The sequence below is a fragment of the Cetorhinus maximus genome, chromosome 18, assembly GCF_964194155.1.
Source record: "Cetorhinus maximus chromosome 18, sCetMax3.hap1.1, whole genome shotgun sequence".
NCBI classification, from domain to species: Eukaryota; Metazoa; Chordata; class Chondrichthyes; order Lamniformes; family Cetorhinidae; genus Cetorhinus; species Cetorhinus maximus.
In genome coordinates, this window is record NC_135896.1 from 82,389,505 (window position 1) to 82,408,250 (window position 18,746).

General features: G+C 44.2%; 1 protein-coding gene across 4 annotated transcripts in view; it reads right to left on the reverse strand.

The window, feature by feature from the left end:
* The window catches only part of mgaa (MAX dimerization protein MGA a), a 111,835-nt gene extending 93,520 nt beyond the window's left edge, over positions 1 to 18,315 (reverse strand). For all 4 annotated transcript variants that reach the window (XM_078563076.1, XM_078563077.1, XM_078563075.1 and 1 more), the window contains exons 1-2: positions 17,352 to 18,315; positions 11,552 to 12,747 (exon numbers count right to left, since the gene is read on the reverse strand). In XM_078563076.1, the coding sequence (XP_078419202.1) occupies positions 11,552 to 12,663 (1,112 nt within the window). In that variant the 5' untranslated portion in view covers positions 12,664 to 12,747; positions 17,352 to 18,315. The remainder of the gene's footprint in view (positions 1 to 11,551; positions 12,748 to 17,351) is intronic.
* Positions 18,316 to 18,746: the final 431 nt, after the last annotated feature.

Below are 18,746 nucleotides of genomic sequence, written 5' to 3' on the forward strand. Positions count from 1 at the left end.
TCCTCATCTCAGTCCTAAATAATCAGTCCTTTATCCCAAGACTGTGCCCATGTTTTAGACTCCCAAACCAGTGGAAACAATCTCTCAGTGTCTACCCTAACCAGTCCCTTCAGAATTTTGTGGGTTTCAATGAGATTACCTCTCACTCTTCTAAACAACAGAGAATATAAGCCCAATTTACTTAGCCTAAGGGGTTGGTCCCTGGGGTGAGGGGTTTGTCCTATAATGAGAGGCTAAGTACTTCAGATTTGGTCCATGGTAAGGGACAGGGAGGTGTGACTACGAGTAGGCTTGGGGTTTTGTTCTCTGCAGAGAAGCGAGTGTACTACCAGCGAGCCTAGGGACCCTTCTGAGTTACATCTCATTGACTGTGAAACAGAGATTGAGTGGTAAATATGGGAGAACATAGCTGCGAAAGAAAGAATTCAGATAGTTTGCAGGAGTTGTAATAGGTGAGAAAGGAAACCATGAGACAAAGAGGTTTGTATGTGAAAGCTGAACAACATTGAAGAATGAGAAAGGCTTCAATTAACCTACAATAGCATAAAATTCACCCTCAACTAATTAGCTGTCAATTACAATAACATGCACTTGTGTAGCATCTTTAACAAAATAAAACATCACAAAATGCTTCACAAAAATGACAAATTAGATGCGAAATAGACTTGTTATTTTTTTTAAAAATTGGAATGTGGGCAACGCTTACACAGCAGCATTTATTACCATTTCTAGTTGTCCCAAGGGCAGTAAGAGGGACAGGGTAACATGTAGGAGACAACAACTTGAAGTGGCAAGTTCTCTTCCCTTAAGGACACAGTGACCCAGCTGGGCTTTCAAGACAATCTGACTGCTTTTGTCTGGTGACAGTCAGGAGGAAAGGAATAAGGGGAATGGGAATAGCAATACGAAAGCTTTGAAAAGGCTGCTGAAGGAAACGAGGGGGATAATAAGGCAGAGGAGAGTATTAGGGTGCGAAATTGAAGTAGATGAAGGGTTTGTGGCTGAAAGTAGAGCGATGGAGTTGGAGGAAAGTGAAGGAGGCCAGAGATGGAACAGCCATGAAGGAATGTGCAATTCAGGTGAAGGGTTCGGAAATCAATGGGAGTATGAAATACTGAAGGTTGGTGAGTATAGGAGTAACTGGGAATGGGATTGAAAGCAAGATAGGATGCAGGTGTTGAACAAATCATAAAGGAGAGCTTTGCAATAACCAAGACTGTAGGCACCAAAGGTGCAGATAAGCTGAAATGGGGTGAAGCGGAAGCAGCAACACTGTGGAGACGGAATGAGGTATATTGCTGGTGCCAAGTAAGGAGGATTTGAGGATCAGTTCCAAATCAAATAGGACAGATAGTGTACCATCTGAAGGAATGTCAGACACTATTGCACAGTTTTAAGTGGAAGCCAAATAGAGCACCTTGGCTTTGTCAATATTAAGCTGAAATTAGTCCTTATAACCCAAAACTTTATGTCTAAGCAGCTAGACAGCATAGTGGTGCTCAAGGGTCAAAAGTGGCAGCAGAGATAAAACAGCACACATGTGAAAGCCCAAATGATGCCTGAGTGATGATGCCAACTAGCAGCATCTAGATGAGGAAGGAAAAGGGGTCAAGGGTAGAGGCCTGGAGGTACACCTGATGTGACCATACCAAGGAAGGAGGAAAAACCATTGCAGGAGATCTGCCAGCTGCATTGGACAGGTAAGCGTGGAGCCAAGCTGGAACAAAGGCAGAGAGATAGACCACAGAGTGAAGGACAAGGGGCAGAATGCCATGCGAAGGTCAAAGGAGACAGGGAAGGATGATTTACAACAATCACAATAACAAAGCATGTTACTGGTGACTTTAAACAGGATAGTCTCAATGTTGGAGGCACAGCAGAAAACAGATTGAAAAATTGAAAAAGAGAATGATGGGAGAGGTTGATAAGGAGCTGGGTGGTGACAAAAAATTTGAGGGTTTCAGAGAAAGGAGAGGTTGGAATTGATGACAACAGTTTTGAGAGTATGGACACACAGCCTCAATATTGGGAGCAACTGACAAAATCCAAATAAGAACATAAGAATTAGGAACTGGGAAAGACCATATGACCCTTTGAGTCTGCTCCAGTATTCAGCGAGATCACGGCTGATTCTCAGTTTCAAATCCACTTTCCTGCCCACTCCCCATATCCTTCAATTCCCTGAGACATCAAAAATTTGTACATCTCAGCCTTAAACACATTCAATGTTGGAACATCAACAACCCTCTGGGGTAGAAAATTCCAAAGGTTCACAAACTGCCAAGTGAAGAAATTTCTCATCTCAGTCCTAAATGATCAGCCTAACCTTTATCCTGAGCCTGCGTCCCCCATGTTTTAGATTCCCCAACCGAGGGAAACCACCTTAGTGTCAATCCTGTTAAGCTTTTTTCATTCTTTCATGGGATGTGGGTGTCACTGGCACATGCCTAATTGCTCTTGAACTGAGTGGCTTGAACATAAGAAATAAGAGTAGGCCATTAGGCCCCGCAAACCTGACCTGCCATTCAATAAGGTCATGGCTGATCTGCCCCAGGCCTCATTTCCTCTTTCATGCCAGCTCCTTAAAGCCCTCAACTCGCCAATATTTGAAAAATCTACCTAACTCCTCTTTAAATACTTTCAGTGATCCAGCCTCCACAACTCTCTAGGGTAGAGAATTCCAGACATTTGCTATCCTCAGAGAAGAAATTCCTTCGCACCTCGGTTTTAAATGAGTGTCCCCTTATTCTGTGACTATGTCTCCTAGTTCGCGGTTCCCCCACTAGTGGAAACATCTTCTGAACATCTACCCGTCAAGCCCCCTCAGAGTCTTGTAAATTCCAATAAGATCACCCCTTATTCTTCTAAACTCTAACGAATAAAGGCCTAACCTGTTTAGCCGTTCTTGATAAGTCAACCCCTTCATCCCAGGAATCAGCCTAGTGAATTTCTCTTGAACTGCCTCCAATGCCAGTATAACCTTTCTTAAATACAGGGACCAAAACTGTACAAACTACTCCAGGTGCGGCCTCACCAACACCACATACAGTTGTAACAAGACTTCTTTATTTTTAAACTCCAGCCCCCTAGCAATACAAACCAAAATTCCATTTGCCTTCTTAATTACTTGCTGCACCTGCATGCTAACTTTTTGTGTCTCATGCACAAGAGCACCCAGATCCCTTTGCACTGCACTTTTTGGAGTCTATCTCCATTTAAATAACAATCTGCCTTTGAATTCTTTCTACCAAAGTGCATGGCCTCACACTGTCCTACACTAAATGCCATCTGCCAAGTTTTTGCCCACTCACTCAACCTATCTATACCCCATTGCAGATTCCTTATGTCCTCACCATAACATGCCTTCCCACCTATTTTTGTATCGTCAGCAAATTTGGGTATATTACACTCTGCCCCCTCCTCCAAGTCATTAATATAGATGGTAAATAGAGGCCCTAGGACCGATCCTTGTGGCACTCCACTAGTTACGTCTTTCCAACTTGAAAAAGACCCATTAATCCCGACTCTGTCTTCTGTGTGTTAACCAATCCTCAATCCATGCTAATGCATTACCCCCCAATACTGTGAGCTCCTCTCCTGTGCAATAACCTTTTATGTGGCACCTTATCGAATGTCTTCTGGAAATCCAAATACACAACATCTACTGGTTCCCCTTTATCAACTCTGCTTGTTATTTCCTCAAAGAACTCTAGCAAATTTGTCAAACACAATTTCCCTTTCACTGAACCATGTTGACTGTTTGATTGTGTAAAGCTTTTCTAAATGCCCTGCCATTTCTTCCTTAATAATGGACTCTAGCATTTTCCCAATGACAGATGTTAGGCTGACTGGCCTATAGTTTCCTGCTTTTTGTCTCTCTCCCTTCTTGAACAGGAGCATCACATTAGCAGTTTTCCAATCCGCTGGGACCCTCTTGGAAACCAGCGAGTTCTGGAATATTTCGACCAATGCCTCCACTATCTCTACAGCCACATCCTTTAAAACTCTTGGATTCAGGCCATTGGACCCTGGCAACTTGTCTGCCTTTAGTCCCATTAGTTTGCCAAATACTTTGTCCCTCGTGATAGAGACTCTCTCCTCCCATTAGCTCCTTGTTTATCTGATATCTTTGGGATATTTATAGTGTCCTCCACCATGAAGACCGATGCAGAATATTGGTTTAAATTATCTGCCATTTCTCTGTTCCCCATTATCAATTCTCCAGTCACATCCTCCAAGAGTCCCATGCTCACTTTAGCCACTCTCTTTTTATATACCTGTAGAAGCTCTTGCTGTTTGTTTTTATATTTCTTGCCAATTTATTTCCATAACCAATTTTCTCCCTCTTTATTAGCTTTTGAGTCACCCGCTGTTGGTTCCTAAAAAATTCCCAATGCTCTGGCCTACCAATAGTTTTCGCCACTTTGTATGCCTTAGATTTTGATTGGATACTCTGCTTGACCACCTTTGTTAACCACGGGTGGTTCATCCTTCTCATCGAGTCCTTCTTTTTGACCGGGATAAATTTTTGCTGAGCACTATGAAATATCTGCTTAAATGTCTGCCACTGCTCACCACTGAGCTATCCCTTAGTCTATTTTCCCAGCCTGCTTTAGACAGCTCTTTCTTCATGCCTCTGTAATTGCCCTTATTTAAGTTAAGGACACTGGTTTGAGACCTGATTTGCTCTCCCTCAAACTGAATTTGAAATTCTATCATGTTGTGATTGTTATCCCCTAGAGGATCGTTAACTACGATACCTCTTATTAATCCCACCTCATTACACATTACTAGATCTAAAATAGCCTGTTCCTGGGTAGGTTCTGCAATGTATTGCTCTAAGAAACAATCCCCGATGCACTCTATAAATTCGTCTTCAATGTTACCCCTGCCAATCTGATTTGTCCTGTCAATATGCAGATTAAAATCATCCATGACAATTGTAGCGCCCTTCTTACACGCCTCAATTACTTCACGATTTATACTTTGTCCTACAGTAAGCCAACTCTTCGGGGGCCTATAGACGACTCCCACCCCTGACTTCTTCCCCTTGCTATTCCTTATTTACACCCAAACTGATCCCACATCATGATGTTTTGTACCTATATCACTACTCAACGGTGCACTGATACCTTCCTTCATTAATGAAGCTACCCCACCTCCTTTTCTTTTTTGCTTCTTTTTCCAGAACATCGAATACCTTTGAATATCGTGTTCCCAGTCTTGGTCACCCTGCAACCATGTCTCTGTAACAGCTATCACGTCATATTCATTTATTTCTATTTTTGTTGTTAATTCATCTATCTTGTTACGAATGCTGCGTGCATTCAGATAAAGAGCCTTAAGCTTTGACTTTATACCATTATTGCTCGTTCTGGTTCTAATTTCTGCTGCACTCTCCTGCTTATATTTCCTGCCCCTTCCTGTCACACTTTGGTTATCGTTTGCTTCTTCACCACTCTGCATCTCTGCTTTCTTGTTTCTTTTTGATTTTTTAAACTTCCCTTCAATTGAACCCTCCCCTCTACTAATTAGTTTAAAGTTCTAGCTACAATCCTAGTTATACGATTCACCAGGACACTGGTCCCAGCGTAGTTCAAATGAAGCCCATCCCAATGGAACAGCTCTCTCCTTCCCCACAACTGGTGCCAGTGCCCCATGAATCGGAACCCGTTTCTCCCACACCATGAGCCATGCTTTTACCTCTCTAGTCTTATTTACCCTACGACAATTTGCACGTGGCTCAGGTAGTAATCCAGATATTAACTTTGTGGTTCTGCTTTTTAATTTAGCCCCGAACTGCTCATAGTCCCTCAGCAGAATCTCTTCTCAAGTCTTATCTATGTCGTTGGTACCTCCATGGACCACGACAACTGGATCCTTCAATCCCCATGCCTGCCTCACTCGCAGTCACACCCTCCTGTCCCTGATCATGGTCCAAATTTGATGTAATTAATCTAAGGGGTGAAGCAGTGTCCAGGAAATTCTCCCCCTCCCTGATGTGTCTTAGAATCCACAGTTCGGACTCCAGCTCATCAACTCTGAGCCAAAGTTCCTCGAGCAGCCAACATTTGCTGCAGATGTGGTCACCGTGGATCGCACCGGCGTCCATCAGATCCCACATACTACAGCTGCAACATGTCGCCTTCCCAGCCATCTCTATTCTATTTAATTAATTAATTTGGATGTTAAATATTTTAAAAGTGAAGTTCTTAACTGTACTCTTCAGGTGTAATAACATCTCCTGAGTTAAACCACTTGGCCAATCATTAGAGACATAGAAGAGATACTCACCAATCGCCTACCCGTTTTCCTTTGACACCACACTTCAACTCTGACAGGTAGGAACAAGTTGAAGGGGCTCTCTGCCACTGGTTTTTATCCCCCGCCGCCGCTGCCCTTCTCACACAGGTCCGCTCCCGTGTGCTTGTGAGGCCATTTCAAGAAGGTATTTAAGAGTCAAACACATTGCTGTGGGTGTGGAGTCAATTGTGGGCAGACCAGGTAAGGATGGCAGATTTCCTTCCCAAAAGGACATTGGTGAACCGGAAAAGATTTTAACGACAATTGATGATCTTTTCATGGTCACCATTACCGAGACTAGCTTTCTATTTCAGATTTATTAATTGAATTCAAATTCCACTAGCTGCCGTGGTGAGATTTGAACCCTTGTCCTCTGAGCATTAGCCTGGGCCTCTGGATTACGAGTCCAATGACATTATCACTACATTATCGTCTCCCCCCCAAGAAACTCCTTCAGAATCTTGTAGGTTTCAATGAGAGCACCACTCATTTTCTAAATTCTTGAGTTTAGACCAAAATTAATCAGCCTCGCATTTTAGGACAATCCTCTCTCATCCCAGGAGCCAATCTAGTGAACCTTTGTTGCACCTCCTCCAATGCAAGTATATTGTTTCTTAAATATGGAAAGCAAAACTGCATCAAGTACTCCAGGTGTGGTTTCAAAGTCCTGTATAATTGTAGCAAGACTTTCTAATTCTTGTACTCAAATCCCCTCTCAATAAAGGCCAACATGTGATCTGCTTTCCTAACTACATGCTTTATCTGCATGCTAACCTTCTGTGCTCCTTGTATGAGAACACTCCTTTGAACATCAACATTTAAAAGTTTCACACCTCTAAGAAATATTCTGCTTTTCTATTCTTACTAACAAAGTGAACATACTCACACTTTTATTCTACTTCATCTACCGCCTTGTTGTCCACTCACTTAAGCTGTCTATGTGTCTTTGTAGCCTCTGTGTCCTCCTCACAGCTTACGTTCCCACCTAGATTTGTATCATCAGCAAGCCTATATACAGTACATTACTCTTGGTCTGTTTGTTTGGAGGCAAGTAGAGGTAGTCTGATGAAGTTAGCATAATGTTATGGGCACATAAAACAATATCACTCTTTAGATAAGCTGGCTGATATCTTGGGAAGCTATGAAATTGCAGATTAAGAACAACGGTACAAGAGAACATTGAGGCAGGAGTAGGGCAGGAGAGAAACAAATGGGAGGTGGTAGCTGATGGAGAAATCTTATCCTTAAGATGGAGAAATGCATGACTCTTTAGTGATCAAAGTAAAAGTGGGAGTTGGGTAGGGGAAGGACTGTGGAGAGCAGAAGAAAGGGATCATAGGAGACAGCATGTCACAGAGGCTAGACAAAAGCAAAATACTGTGGATGCTGGAAGTCTGAAAAACATGCAGCAGGTCAGGCAGCACCTGTGGACAGAGAAACAAAGTTAACGTTTCAGATCAATGACCTTTCATCAGAACTGGGGAAAGTTAGAAGTGTCATAGGTTTTAAACAAGTAAAAGGGGGAAGGCTGGGAAAAAGGACAAAATGGATGATCTGGATAGGTTGGAAGACAGGAGAGATTAATTGACAAGAGCTGGTAGTGCAGCGTCAAAGGGAGTTGTAATGGGACAAGCAAAGAAACAATTATCTTTCCAGGGCAGGTGTGAATGGCAGAATAATTAACAGTGGCCATCTGAAAGCAAAAACAAGAGTGAAACTGAAACCTGCATAGAAAATGGAAACAAAACGAGAGCAGACGTTACAGTCAAACTTTTGAACTCAGTGTTGAGTCCGGAAGCTATCAAGTGCCTAATCGAAAGACAAGCTGCCGTTCCTCAAGCTTATATTGAAATTCATTGGAATATTGCAAAAGGCGGAGGATACAGAGGTCAGCATGAGAGCAAGGTGGAAAATTAAAATGACAAGTGACCGGAAGCTCAGGGAGCAGCCAAGGGTGTCCTATGCTTCGTGGAGTGCCATAAAATAGCATGAAAATTTGGAAAGGGAAAGAAAGTGATATGATTTTAGGCCCAGAGTGTGTTTATAATGGTGGTGACTGTCACCATGTCATAATTACTATGTGAAACAGATTGCAACCTTCAGCATCCACATGTGCAATTTAACATGGGACTCTGGATATTACTGTCAGCAATTTCCTGCAGCTCCACAGGGTGCACTGATGCAGTCTTCGCAAATGCAATAAATACAGAATCACTGAGTTGACATAAATATTTCATGCGCCATTCTCGTAAAAATCATTGAAAATACTAAGCCTTGTTGAATGAGATGTAACTGAATTTTTAAACTGCATACCCAGCCATAATTAATAACCTCTCTGACCTGGAAAAACTAGTTTTATACATGTAGAGTATCATTCTCTTTGTTCCATGATGAAAATTCCATGAGTTTTAATTTTTCTGTTAACGTTTGATATTTCATCTTCCACCTTAACCCCATGTGTATGTCCCAATCTTTATTTTGCTTTGTGTGAAATGGTTAAAAAGTAAACCATAATTTGTGATTTTTACTTCCTGGTTTGCTGTCTGTAAGAGTCCTTCAATCTGATTGGCTGCTCAGCCTGCTTGATGACTTTACTCAGCACCACTGTTCCCCTATAGATGGCCCAGATTGAAAGTCACCTTGGAATAGGGGAAATTGATGTTCTGGGTCCCACTAAACCTTTGCGGGCAACTTTCTTCGAGATCAGTAGCATCCACCATGCCTTTAGCTCTGACTGCAAATTTCGGTCCATTCCTTTAATTCAGTAAGCTAGGTCCAGAAGTGAACAAGGACAGGTGTGTTTCAATGTGCAGTTTTCTGATTTAAGGGCACAGAAAGGAGAATTGTACTAACAGAATCGGAGATTGATGGGGACTCAAAGAGGACAACAATACTGAAAGCAGAAGCATGGAACAAATTGCATGTGAAAGATGTGTGGAGGTGAGTGAAATTGAAGACATCTGGACTATCAGAGGGTTCTGGAACAACAGCAGTGTCACATTTTCTTTCAAGGAGGCAGTTGCTTTGAGATAAGTTTAAAGTAGGCAAGGCAATATGTATACAAAGAGAAATCGAAGTGCTTAGAGATAACTTTGGAGAAGACAGAGCTTTGGATGGGGCAGGATCTCTAGAGATGACACAATCAATAGGTGGGCTATATGTAGGTGGGAAGGTTGAGAGAGGGCAGGAGCCAAGGGAAATAAGGGGAAAGGGGACATGGAGAATTTGCAAGAAAAGTTAAAATCACCAAGGGTAAAAGTTTCCTTGCTGCAAGGCAGAATGTTTCCAGAAGACTTGAAGGGCAGTAGACAAATCAAATTAATATTATAATGCACTGAAGTAGCAACAGAAACTTGAGGCAGTGAATCCCTGGCCTAACTGCTACAACCAACTTAGAGCACTAGAGTACCTAAGCACTTATTGCCTTATTCAATAAAACCAAGTCAAAATGCTCAGCAGAAGCATACAAGTTATTTCAAGTATCTGCCATGGAATGCTGAGAAGATCCTGCAGGTGCAGGGCATTAATTGGAGTTTCACTTCACATATAAAAGAGACACTTATTGAAACTGCTGAGCGGTTGGGTTAGGTGTATGATTGTAATGTTTCAATTTGTAAATAAATGTAAGACGGAGTAGAGATTGATTCTAGTACTTCCTTTGCTAACTAGTGTTGCAGTATAGAACATTAACCCACAAAGGTGACTACATATGTAGAGAGGGGCACCAATTTTCACTGGCAGATTCCAGTTGGCAAAGTAATACGTTTGGTATGTTCTATTATACAGTTTGCTAATCTCTTTAGTGAGTTTACATAACATTTTCTTGCAAGAAACAAAGATTTCAATTCCCTAACTGAAATTGTTTTTATTCTACCTTTAGTCAAAGTAGCACTTCCTATGAAAGCTGGGAACAGTCAGACAAAATTTCAAGTAGATTGCAGGTGGTTTTATCTGCATGCCAAAGTAGAGAAGATGGGCCAATCACAATGGCATGAAATTCACTAGTCTTGAATACTGAAATTAAATGCAACTGTCTCGAGTGAAGAGAATCCAGGCTGAAGCAAAATTACTAGGTCAAATGTATCTGAGATAAGCTTGCTTAACACAAGATTCAAATTCTACATGGGTGTTACTTATCAAATTGTTCAACTTTCCAGGCACCATTCACGAATTGGGATAAGTGTTCAACTGAACGTCCTGCCGAGGTAGAGCGACAGAACAAAATACACAGGGCTACACTGATAAACCACTCTTGTTTATGTGCTGCTCTGTCCTGATTTTATTCATCTCCTCACAAGAAAGAAATGCTAAGTTTCTCTTAGCCACCCAACAACAATTCAACAGAGGTAGCTATACCATCTTTCAGTACATTTGTTACACTGTCAGGCAAACAACTATTCAGCATAACACACCAAATGCAGGAAAATCCAATGTTCTGAAATGAGAGCTGAACATAAACTCTAACTTTGAAATGAATTAGAACTGCCATTAATTGCAATGCCAAGCATCTCACACACCAACAATGCCACTTTCCAATTTGCCACTTACTTGATTTGCACTATGTATTAACTTGCCTATTCTTTCGTTAAACCCTACTAGCTAATCTTCTTCACAATAGCACATACGCAGTCTCTACTGTAAGAAACTTAATGGGTGTTTGAAGGTTGAATAACCCAAATGTTATTCAGTCTTCAAACACTGTCCTTTTACTACTGAAATCTCATACTGACATGAAAAATTACCTTTCCTCTCTCTTATTGAGCTTAGGGCTAAGCAAAACAAATTCAGAACACACAATCTAGTTCGCAATGGGAACACCCAGAAACATTAAAATAGTTCATTATAATAATTTATAGAAGCCACAAGACCCAGATTGAAAATGGTAATGTCACACTGTTGTAGTGGAGGCACTTCTGAGGTTAGAGTTGGGGCAGTATTGATGCACCTCTAACTCCTCATTCAACCTATCCTGTAATTCTCGTGAGCATGCTTGATGCAGGGAGGCATTGAGGGATTTTTACTGATCTTGGTGAGTATGAAGCGTATCAAAGCAAGTAAAGAAAAAGAGCCAACTACCTAAACATTACAGACAATAGACTGCATGTTTTTAAAGAGATAGATTTTTATTGTCCGTATAAAATGAAAGAGGTCATCTTGCTGTCATGGGGTAGCCAAATTTGAAAAACTGCTAAAACATTAAAACAAGGAGGTATAGCAAATCTTTTGATCTTTCAAAGCCTTTGCTTACCTTTCAGTTGTTCTCTTCTGCCTCATGCCCATTCCTGCAACAAATTCACTTGTTTTTGGTATCTCGGCTTCTAGAGACCCTTCCTCTTCGTCAGTGTTATATAATTCCCCATCAAAACTTGCACCTGGAGATGCGTGGATATCACCCTGCATCTTCCTGTGCTCAGACTGCGTTTCAGATTGTTCCTCACTTTTAATTTTAAAGTGCCCACTGGGCTCAGTTACCACACTTCTGGAAGAAGCAGAATCATCACTACAACCTCCGTCTGTTGATTCATTGCTCCGGTGCCTCAACTCCCGCATGGGCCTACTGTTTAGCCCATCATCTCGAAAGCCTTTTGCAAATGGATTGAAGTCAATCTTCAGTTGAGTGATTTTTATGTTCTGATATGCAGTCACAGCCACAAACTCTGTCTGTGGGAAAGTGAAGGTGAGTACGTTCGGGCCATTGAGAGGAATTACATCAGTGAGTTTGTCAGCAGGAATGACATGCAAGCGTGGCAGGTACCGATGCATGGAATGCAGGATGATGTGACCTTCTTGGTCTAGAGTATTGTTGGTAAGTTTCAGTTTGTAAAAGGAGATGGGTTGCCTCATCCAGTAGCTCCCACTGGAAGGTGAATTAGGATGAATGTACACCCTGCCAAGGACATGTGGTTCCGCTTTACCATTTACCTCCCACCAGCGCCCATTCCACTTGTAGCGGTGGTTGTCAACGGGAGCGATATCCATCACTAGGATGTACTTCCTTGAAGAATCTAGCCCCGAGATGCAGAATCTACAATTTGGGAACATGCGCCGGCCGTGTTTTGTTAAGATCATCTCTGTGCCACGCTTGTAAAACTGACTCCACATCTCCTGGTTCTCTAAGGTGACGCAGACATTTCCAGAGTGGCACTCAAATGGGTGGCGGACTCTCCCTGGTCCCAATTTGTTTCTTTTCTCCAGGATGCAACCGACACCCCCAAGTTCTTGTTTAGCCACCAACATGCTACGCTCAGTGCCACCACTACCAGGTGCCTGCTTGAGAATGACAAAGTATGCAGCGGGTGTGCCCGAGTTTGGTGAGGTGTTGGTCTCTTGCTTTGCATACATTAATTGCTGATTCTCCATATTCTTTGGAGGTCAAAGCCCATCCGTGAGAGAAAGAGAGAGAAGAGATCCAAACCTGTCGTCAAGAGAGGCCCATTTACCACCCTGTAAGATACAAACAAAAATATTTACAGCATGAAATAAAATTCCAACAGGATCTCAAGCTCAATTTCTCTGCACCCATGGTAGCAGCTCACAATGCCATGTTTCCAAAGAACTCCAACTCTCAGCTCCAAGTTAACACGTATCAGTGCCATACAGTGAATTCTGATACTAAAAGGGGAGCTTCTTGGCGGGGAATGAAATTTAATAATTTCAGGCAAATGTTACATTATTGTATGTTGTTTGCATGGTCTTTGGTTGGATCCACTTTCCTGATATGGATCACTTTCAATTAGGGCCCCTGATGTATATCCTCTATATCCATAAAGCAGGCTGTCAGATATGCAACATTTAATTTTCCTAGTGCATTTCTTCAACCATACGAACATATGAATTAGGAGCAAGAGTAGGCAGTGTTGAACAATGCGTGACAAACCAGAAGCAAGAAACCCAGTGCACTAAAAGGCGGGCAGAAACTAACAAACCATATCTGAGCACCCACTAGTCTTAAGGCCCTGTAACTAGCGAGTAATATGGAAAGTTTATTCAGTACCAAAGTGATCGCCAAGTCCAAATAAATTATTGTGTTTTATTACCTTGTTAGTCATCTTTCCAATACTATATTTTTAAATAGGACACACTACTCTAGTATCAGAAAAAGGTATTGATATAAATTAACTTTTGTTTGTTACCTTCTAACCCAGAGCCAAAACTAAGATTTTCCATTCATATTTCATTCCCAAACAATTAGTGAAAGAGAACTTGCAACACCCAAACCCAGTCCCATAACGAAAGAAAATGAAGTTCACATCTGTGCATGCCACGCATGGGAGTGTACAAAAGCCTAATCTCCATGACTGTTAATACAGCATAGCATAAGAACAAGGAGCAGGAGTAGGCCGATTCAATCAATGCAATAGAACTTCCTGAAAGCAATATTCAGATATCTGAAAATTTTCAACTGCAAATTAAATCAGTCAGATCAGTCAGTTTACAAACATCACTGAAAAGTTACACAACTGACTAACTAGTGTCTAACCATTTTCCAAACACATTATTTGAAATATGAACTTACATACACAGAAATACACAGCATATGTATATTTGGCAGAATAAAAATTACAAATAGTAATCTTGGCATATTAACAGCAATAAAATGCACCATGACTGACACTGCTATAGTCACAATGGTAACACTGAAGTATTCCAAGATTGTCAGTTTCCCAGTGCAATTATAAACTGTTTCAGTTTCATACCTAGGCACTCTAGCTACATATACTATCCCCTCAACAAGATACCCAGATGATATTTCATTCCTAAGCATCTAAAATTATTTAAAAACTATTCAAACCTCTCAATTACATTCTAGCAACTTTCTCCCAGGCATCTATTATTCTACAACATATAAACCAACTGAATTTTTTCAAATTGAATTCCAGCCTGTAACTCACTTCTAAACACATTTAATTCTGTACATAAGAAATTGAGGAAAAAATTAACATTTTGCAATATTTCGCTGGCTATTTGGTGTAAAGTCAATTTAAACAAATATGGCATACTGGTTACTTCCAAAAGAAATGAAGAAATAGAAGTCAATTTCTGGCCTTTTGCACATTCACAATTTTCTTTGCTCCACCGTTGGCAGCTATGTCTTCTGCTATCTAGGTCCCTTGTACTGATGGCCTCTGTAAAGCTCGCTGCCTCTCTCCTCTCCTTTAAGTCTCTTTAAAACCTAACCCAGAATTTGAACACCTGTCCTTATTTCCTTTTATGAATTGGTGTGATTTTTTTTTTGGTCTGATAAAGCTCCAATGATGTGCCTTGGGATATTTTATGCACAAAAGGTGCTATACAAACGTAAGTTGTTAAACAAAATGGTCAGTCTCCATTTGTGCTATCATTATGCATGCAATTTCAATATTTGTCAACAGTGAAGATACCTAACAACAGAACATAAAATGCAAATGATAATAACTAAATCAGATTCTTGAGTTTTGTGATGTTCCTAAAGGAACAGTTCCTGTGACCAAAAATATGTTTATGTGTTGTGTAGTACAGTATTTAAGTTATCTCAAAATATTGGTATGATGTATTAAAAGTGAAACATTAAATTGATGAACTGGAAAACAGAAAATCTAAAATTCTGTTTCTCTATTGGCAAGTTGGTATTGGTTTTGTTGTGGTTCCTCCAAACGCTGATTTTTAAAAAAATTATAAACAAGCCCACAAATCAGCCCAATCCTGGGTCTACTAATATCACAATCAACCAATGTGCTTTTCAGATCTCCAATCTGCAAAACGACATAATCCAACTTGTGCAAATACCTACTTACATATACCTAATTATCCACGGTGCAAAACCGATGAAAACTTGGCTCTGTTCAGCAGAGTCTGATTACACCACACAGACCAGAGGAAGCGTGTGGAGGGTGCAATGTCCCTCTAAAGAGGGGGCTGAGTGACTAGGTACTGAAATCGACAGACAGCGTGCTTCGCTCGATTTTTCTTGCCTGGTTTAGGCAGGTTTGACTATGGACGTCCCTGCAGCGCCTAAGACCCGGTGGATCAGGCGGTCACCGGGAAGGTGGTGGGTGGTTGTTTCGGTGCCGCTCCCCTGCCCGTACACATTAAGCTGTCGTACCCGGTCTCACCGTTTCCTCCTCACCACGTGAACGGGAGTTGTTGCCGCCTCAGGCCGCTCCAATCGAGCTCCCCGACCTGATTTGGCGCCTTCCTCGATCCACCTCGGCCCCGACTCGGAACTTTCAATACCCCAACCCCACCAACTCCTCTCGCCGATCTTTGGACCATGATAACCCGTCCCTTCCCCCACCCCACAGATCCCATCCAAGGGGAGATACGGCGGCGGCCAGGAGCAGCTCAGCCGAGCGGCCCTAGACTCGGCGACATTGTTAGCGTTCACATTGAGAAAAGGCAGCGGGGGCTGCAGGGCTCAGAGCCCGGGATAATAACCCCCCAAACACCCCGATCCTGGGGGGGTCAGAACCCGGCATAATAACCCCCCAAACACCCCGACCCTGGGGGGTCAGAACCCGGGATAATAACCCCCAATAAACATCCCGACCCTGGGGGCCAGAGCCCGGGATAATAGCCCCCACTAAACACCCCAACCCTGGGGGCCAGAGCCCGGGATAATAATCCCCCAAACACCCCGACCCTGGGGGCCAGAGCCCGGGATAATAACCCCGAATAAACATCCCGACCCTGGGGGTCAGAGCCCGGGATAATAACCCCAAATAAACAGGGTCAGAGCGCAGAATAACAACCCCCACCCCGGGAATCATGTGTGTGTTATTATCACGTGTGGAAATGCCCACCCCGGACTCGGTCACACAATCCAACCTGGGAGTCCCCACAGGGAGGAACGCAGACCCCACCCTTTGAAATGCTCTTGGCCCCAGGGGGCCAAGGCCACTTGTTTGTTCTGCCGGGGCTCGGGTTTTTCTTTCTCAGTTTTGCGGCTGATGAAGCCCCGTTTCGGTGCCTCCCCATGAATTCCTTCCTTTCAGTTGAAATCCCAGTGACTGTTGGGGGTGGGAGGAAACGGCAGAAGCCTTACTGTCCTCCTCCTCTCCGGACAGGAACGGGATGGGGCTACCCAAAGTGGCCCGATTGTCAAATTGGAGGAGATCCCGGCCTCTGATCCCCAAAGTGATGATGCTTGCGGACGGTATTGTCCCGGGCTGATCCCAGGGTCGGGAGTTTGAGGGTTGAGGAGGTTCTTGTCCTGGGATCTGATATTCAGGGTTTGGGCAGGTTATTGTTTGGGCTCTGATCCCAGGGTCGGGGTGTTTGGGGGTTGGGGAGGTTATTGTCCTGGGATCTGATTTTCAGGGTTTGGGGAGGCTATTGTTCGGGCTCTGATCCCAGGGTCCGGGTGTTGGGGAGGTTCTTGTCCTGGGATCTGATTTTCAGGGTTTGGGGAGGTTATTGTTCGGGCTCTAATCCCAGGGTCCGGGTGTTGGGGAGGTTATTGTCCTGGGATCTGATTTTCAGGGTTTGGGGAGGTTATTGTTTGGGCTCCGATCCCAGGGTCCGGGTGTTGGGGAAGTTATTGTCCTGGGATCTGATTTTCAGGGTTTGGGGAGGTTATTGTTCGGGCTCTGATCCCAGGATCGGGGTGTTTGGGGAGGCTGTTCCATACGTGTCAACATCAAAAGATGCTGTTTGTTGCCACTCTCCCCAGAGCCGACTGATACTCTGAATTTACATCCCGGATTTCACACTTCGAGCCCAGTTCCCCATCACCCCCCGCCCAACCCTTTACCCTCTTTTCAACCCGCAATCTTCCCAGACACGGGCTCCCGTTCAAGCTACAGGCCTCTCGACTTAGAAGCGCACACGATGCCGAAAGAAATCTGCAGGAATTGCAAATTGAGGATTGTAAACTCCCGCCTTACCTTGACAAGGCAGGCACTTCTGCAGTAGTGCATAGGAGTTACATATATAAGCGTATAGTTCAGTGCTTCTCTTAAAGAAATTAAAATAAATAAGCGAACAGCCTCCCCGTACACACTCCATTGCCATTTAAAACTTCGGGAGGTGAAATCAAGGCGTTGCTAAGGTTTAAAAGTGAGACATCTTACCCTCTGGCATGAAAAACAGCCCCAGCTCCCGTGTGTCTCTTGCAAACTCACGTCCATCAACGAGACCCTTCAACCCAGGAGCGGTCGGTGCCGATCACCAAAACAAACTCTTCCACCGATGGCAAGTCCTCCCTCCTATTTTCTGGCCACTGAGCCTCGATGCTCACCATGAACCTCCGTGCTCCTCATTACCGGGTAGTGTGGGCATTTGGACAGGGGTGGGGAGTGGTACCCGATACCACCCCAGCTAGTGCTGGATGACCCTGTCCTTGCAATGACCCACCGACCTCTTCTCCAGAAGGAGGGAGAGGGGGCAGGATTTTTCGCATGCGGCTTTCCCAGACTCCGGGAAAGGGCGGCTCCCACTAGGTGCTAATTTCTGCAGCTCACTAACTCCTCCCTGATGGCGAATTTCCTCCGCTAAATAAAACGCCCCTTTTTCCACGGCCACCCCTGCGGCCCTCTCGTCGCTTTCTTTCTTCCTTCCCCCTGTTTCTAAGCTCAGGGCTGCTTTACTTGCTCTTCACCCCCGTCTAAGGCCGCACTCTCCCCGGATCCCGCTCTAATTTTCCCCCTCCCCCACACCTCTCTCGCTATCACGTGCTCCCTCCCTTGTTTTGTTGCTGCTGCCCCGAAGCCGCCCGTCGACCGGTGCACCTCGGGAAGGTGGAGGAGTCGGGTGGGAGGAGCAGCTGGCTGCCTGGGCGGTTAGTGGCGCCCAGCGCGCGTGTGAAAACCAGGGGCCTGCCCGTGCGCGCGCGTGCCTACTCCTTCACCCACTTCACACGCGACACCAAACGGGAAAAAAAATTGCAACCCCCTCCCATCTACGATATCTTTTTCAGCCACCTTCAACCCACGGGCTTTCTAATCGCTTCTCTCGGTTTACACAACCCAAACGCCTGTTTCTTCCGCTCCAACTCTATATCTGCGTGTGACCTAACGGCTCGAAACATGCGTGCGCACTGACGCTCACGGCATCAGTGCGCGTGCGCCGTGGGCCAGACTACCGACTGCGCTTGCGCTCGCCCGCCCCTCCTCGGGCCACCCAGCCCGAATTCCGCCCCCGGCACGCATGCGCGGCGGGCAACGCTGCCCTTTCGCTGTCAGTAGCGCATGCGCGGAGGTGATGGTGGAAGGGGGCGTCTGTGCCTCGAGGATAGAGGCGCGAGGGGCCCTTTTACGCATGCGCAGCTCCCGGAGGGGGGTAGATAGCGGACGGGATACGAGCAACCCCGGAGCCCAAGATGTTCGTGCAAAACAATAATGCTGACGATGCAAGGGACTCCCATAGTGGGGTAGGGGGTGGATGCAAGTAGGTTCACACCCCGCAAAGAGCTGCCCAGTAGAGGGACACTGGCTGAGAACTTTGCAGACAGAGCGGGAAGCACGCAG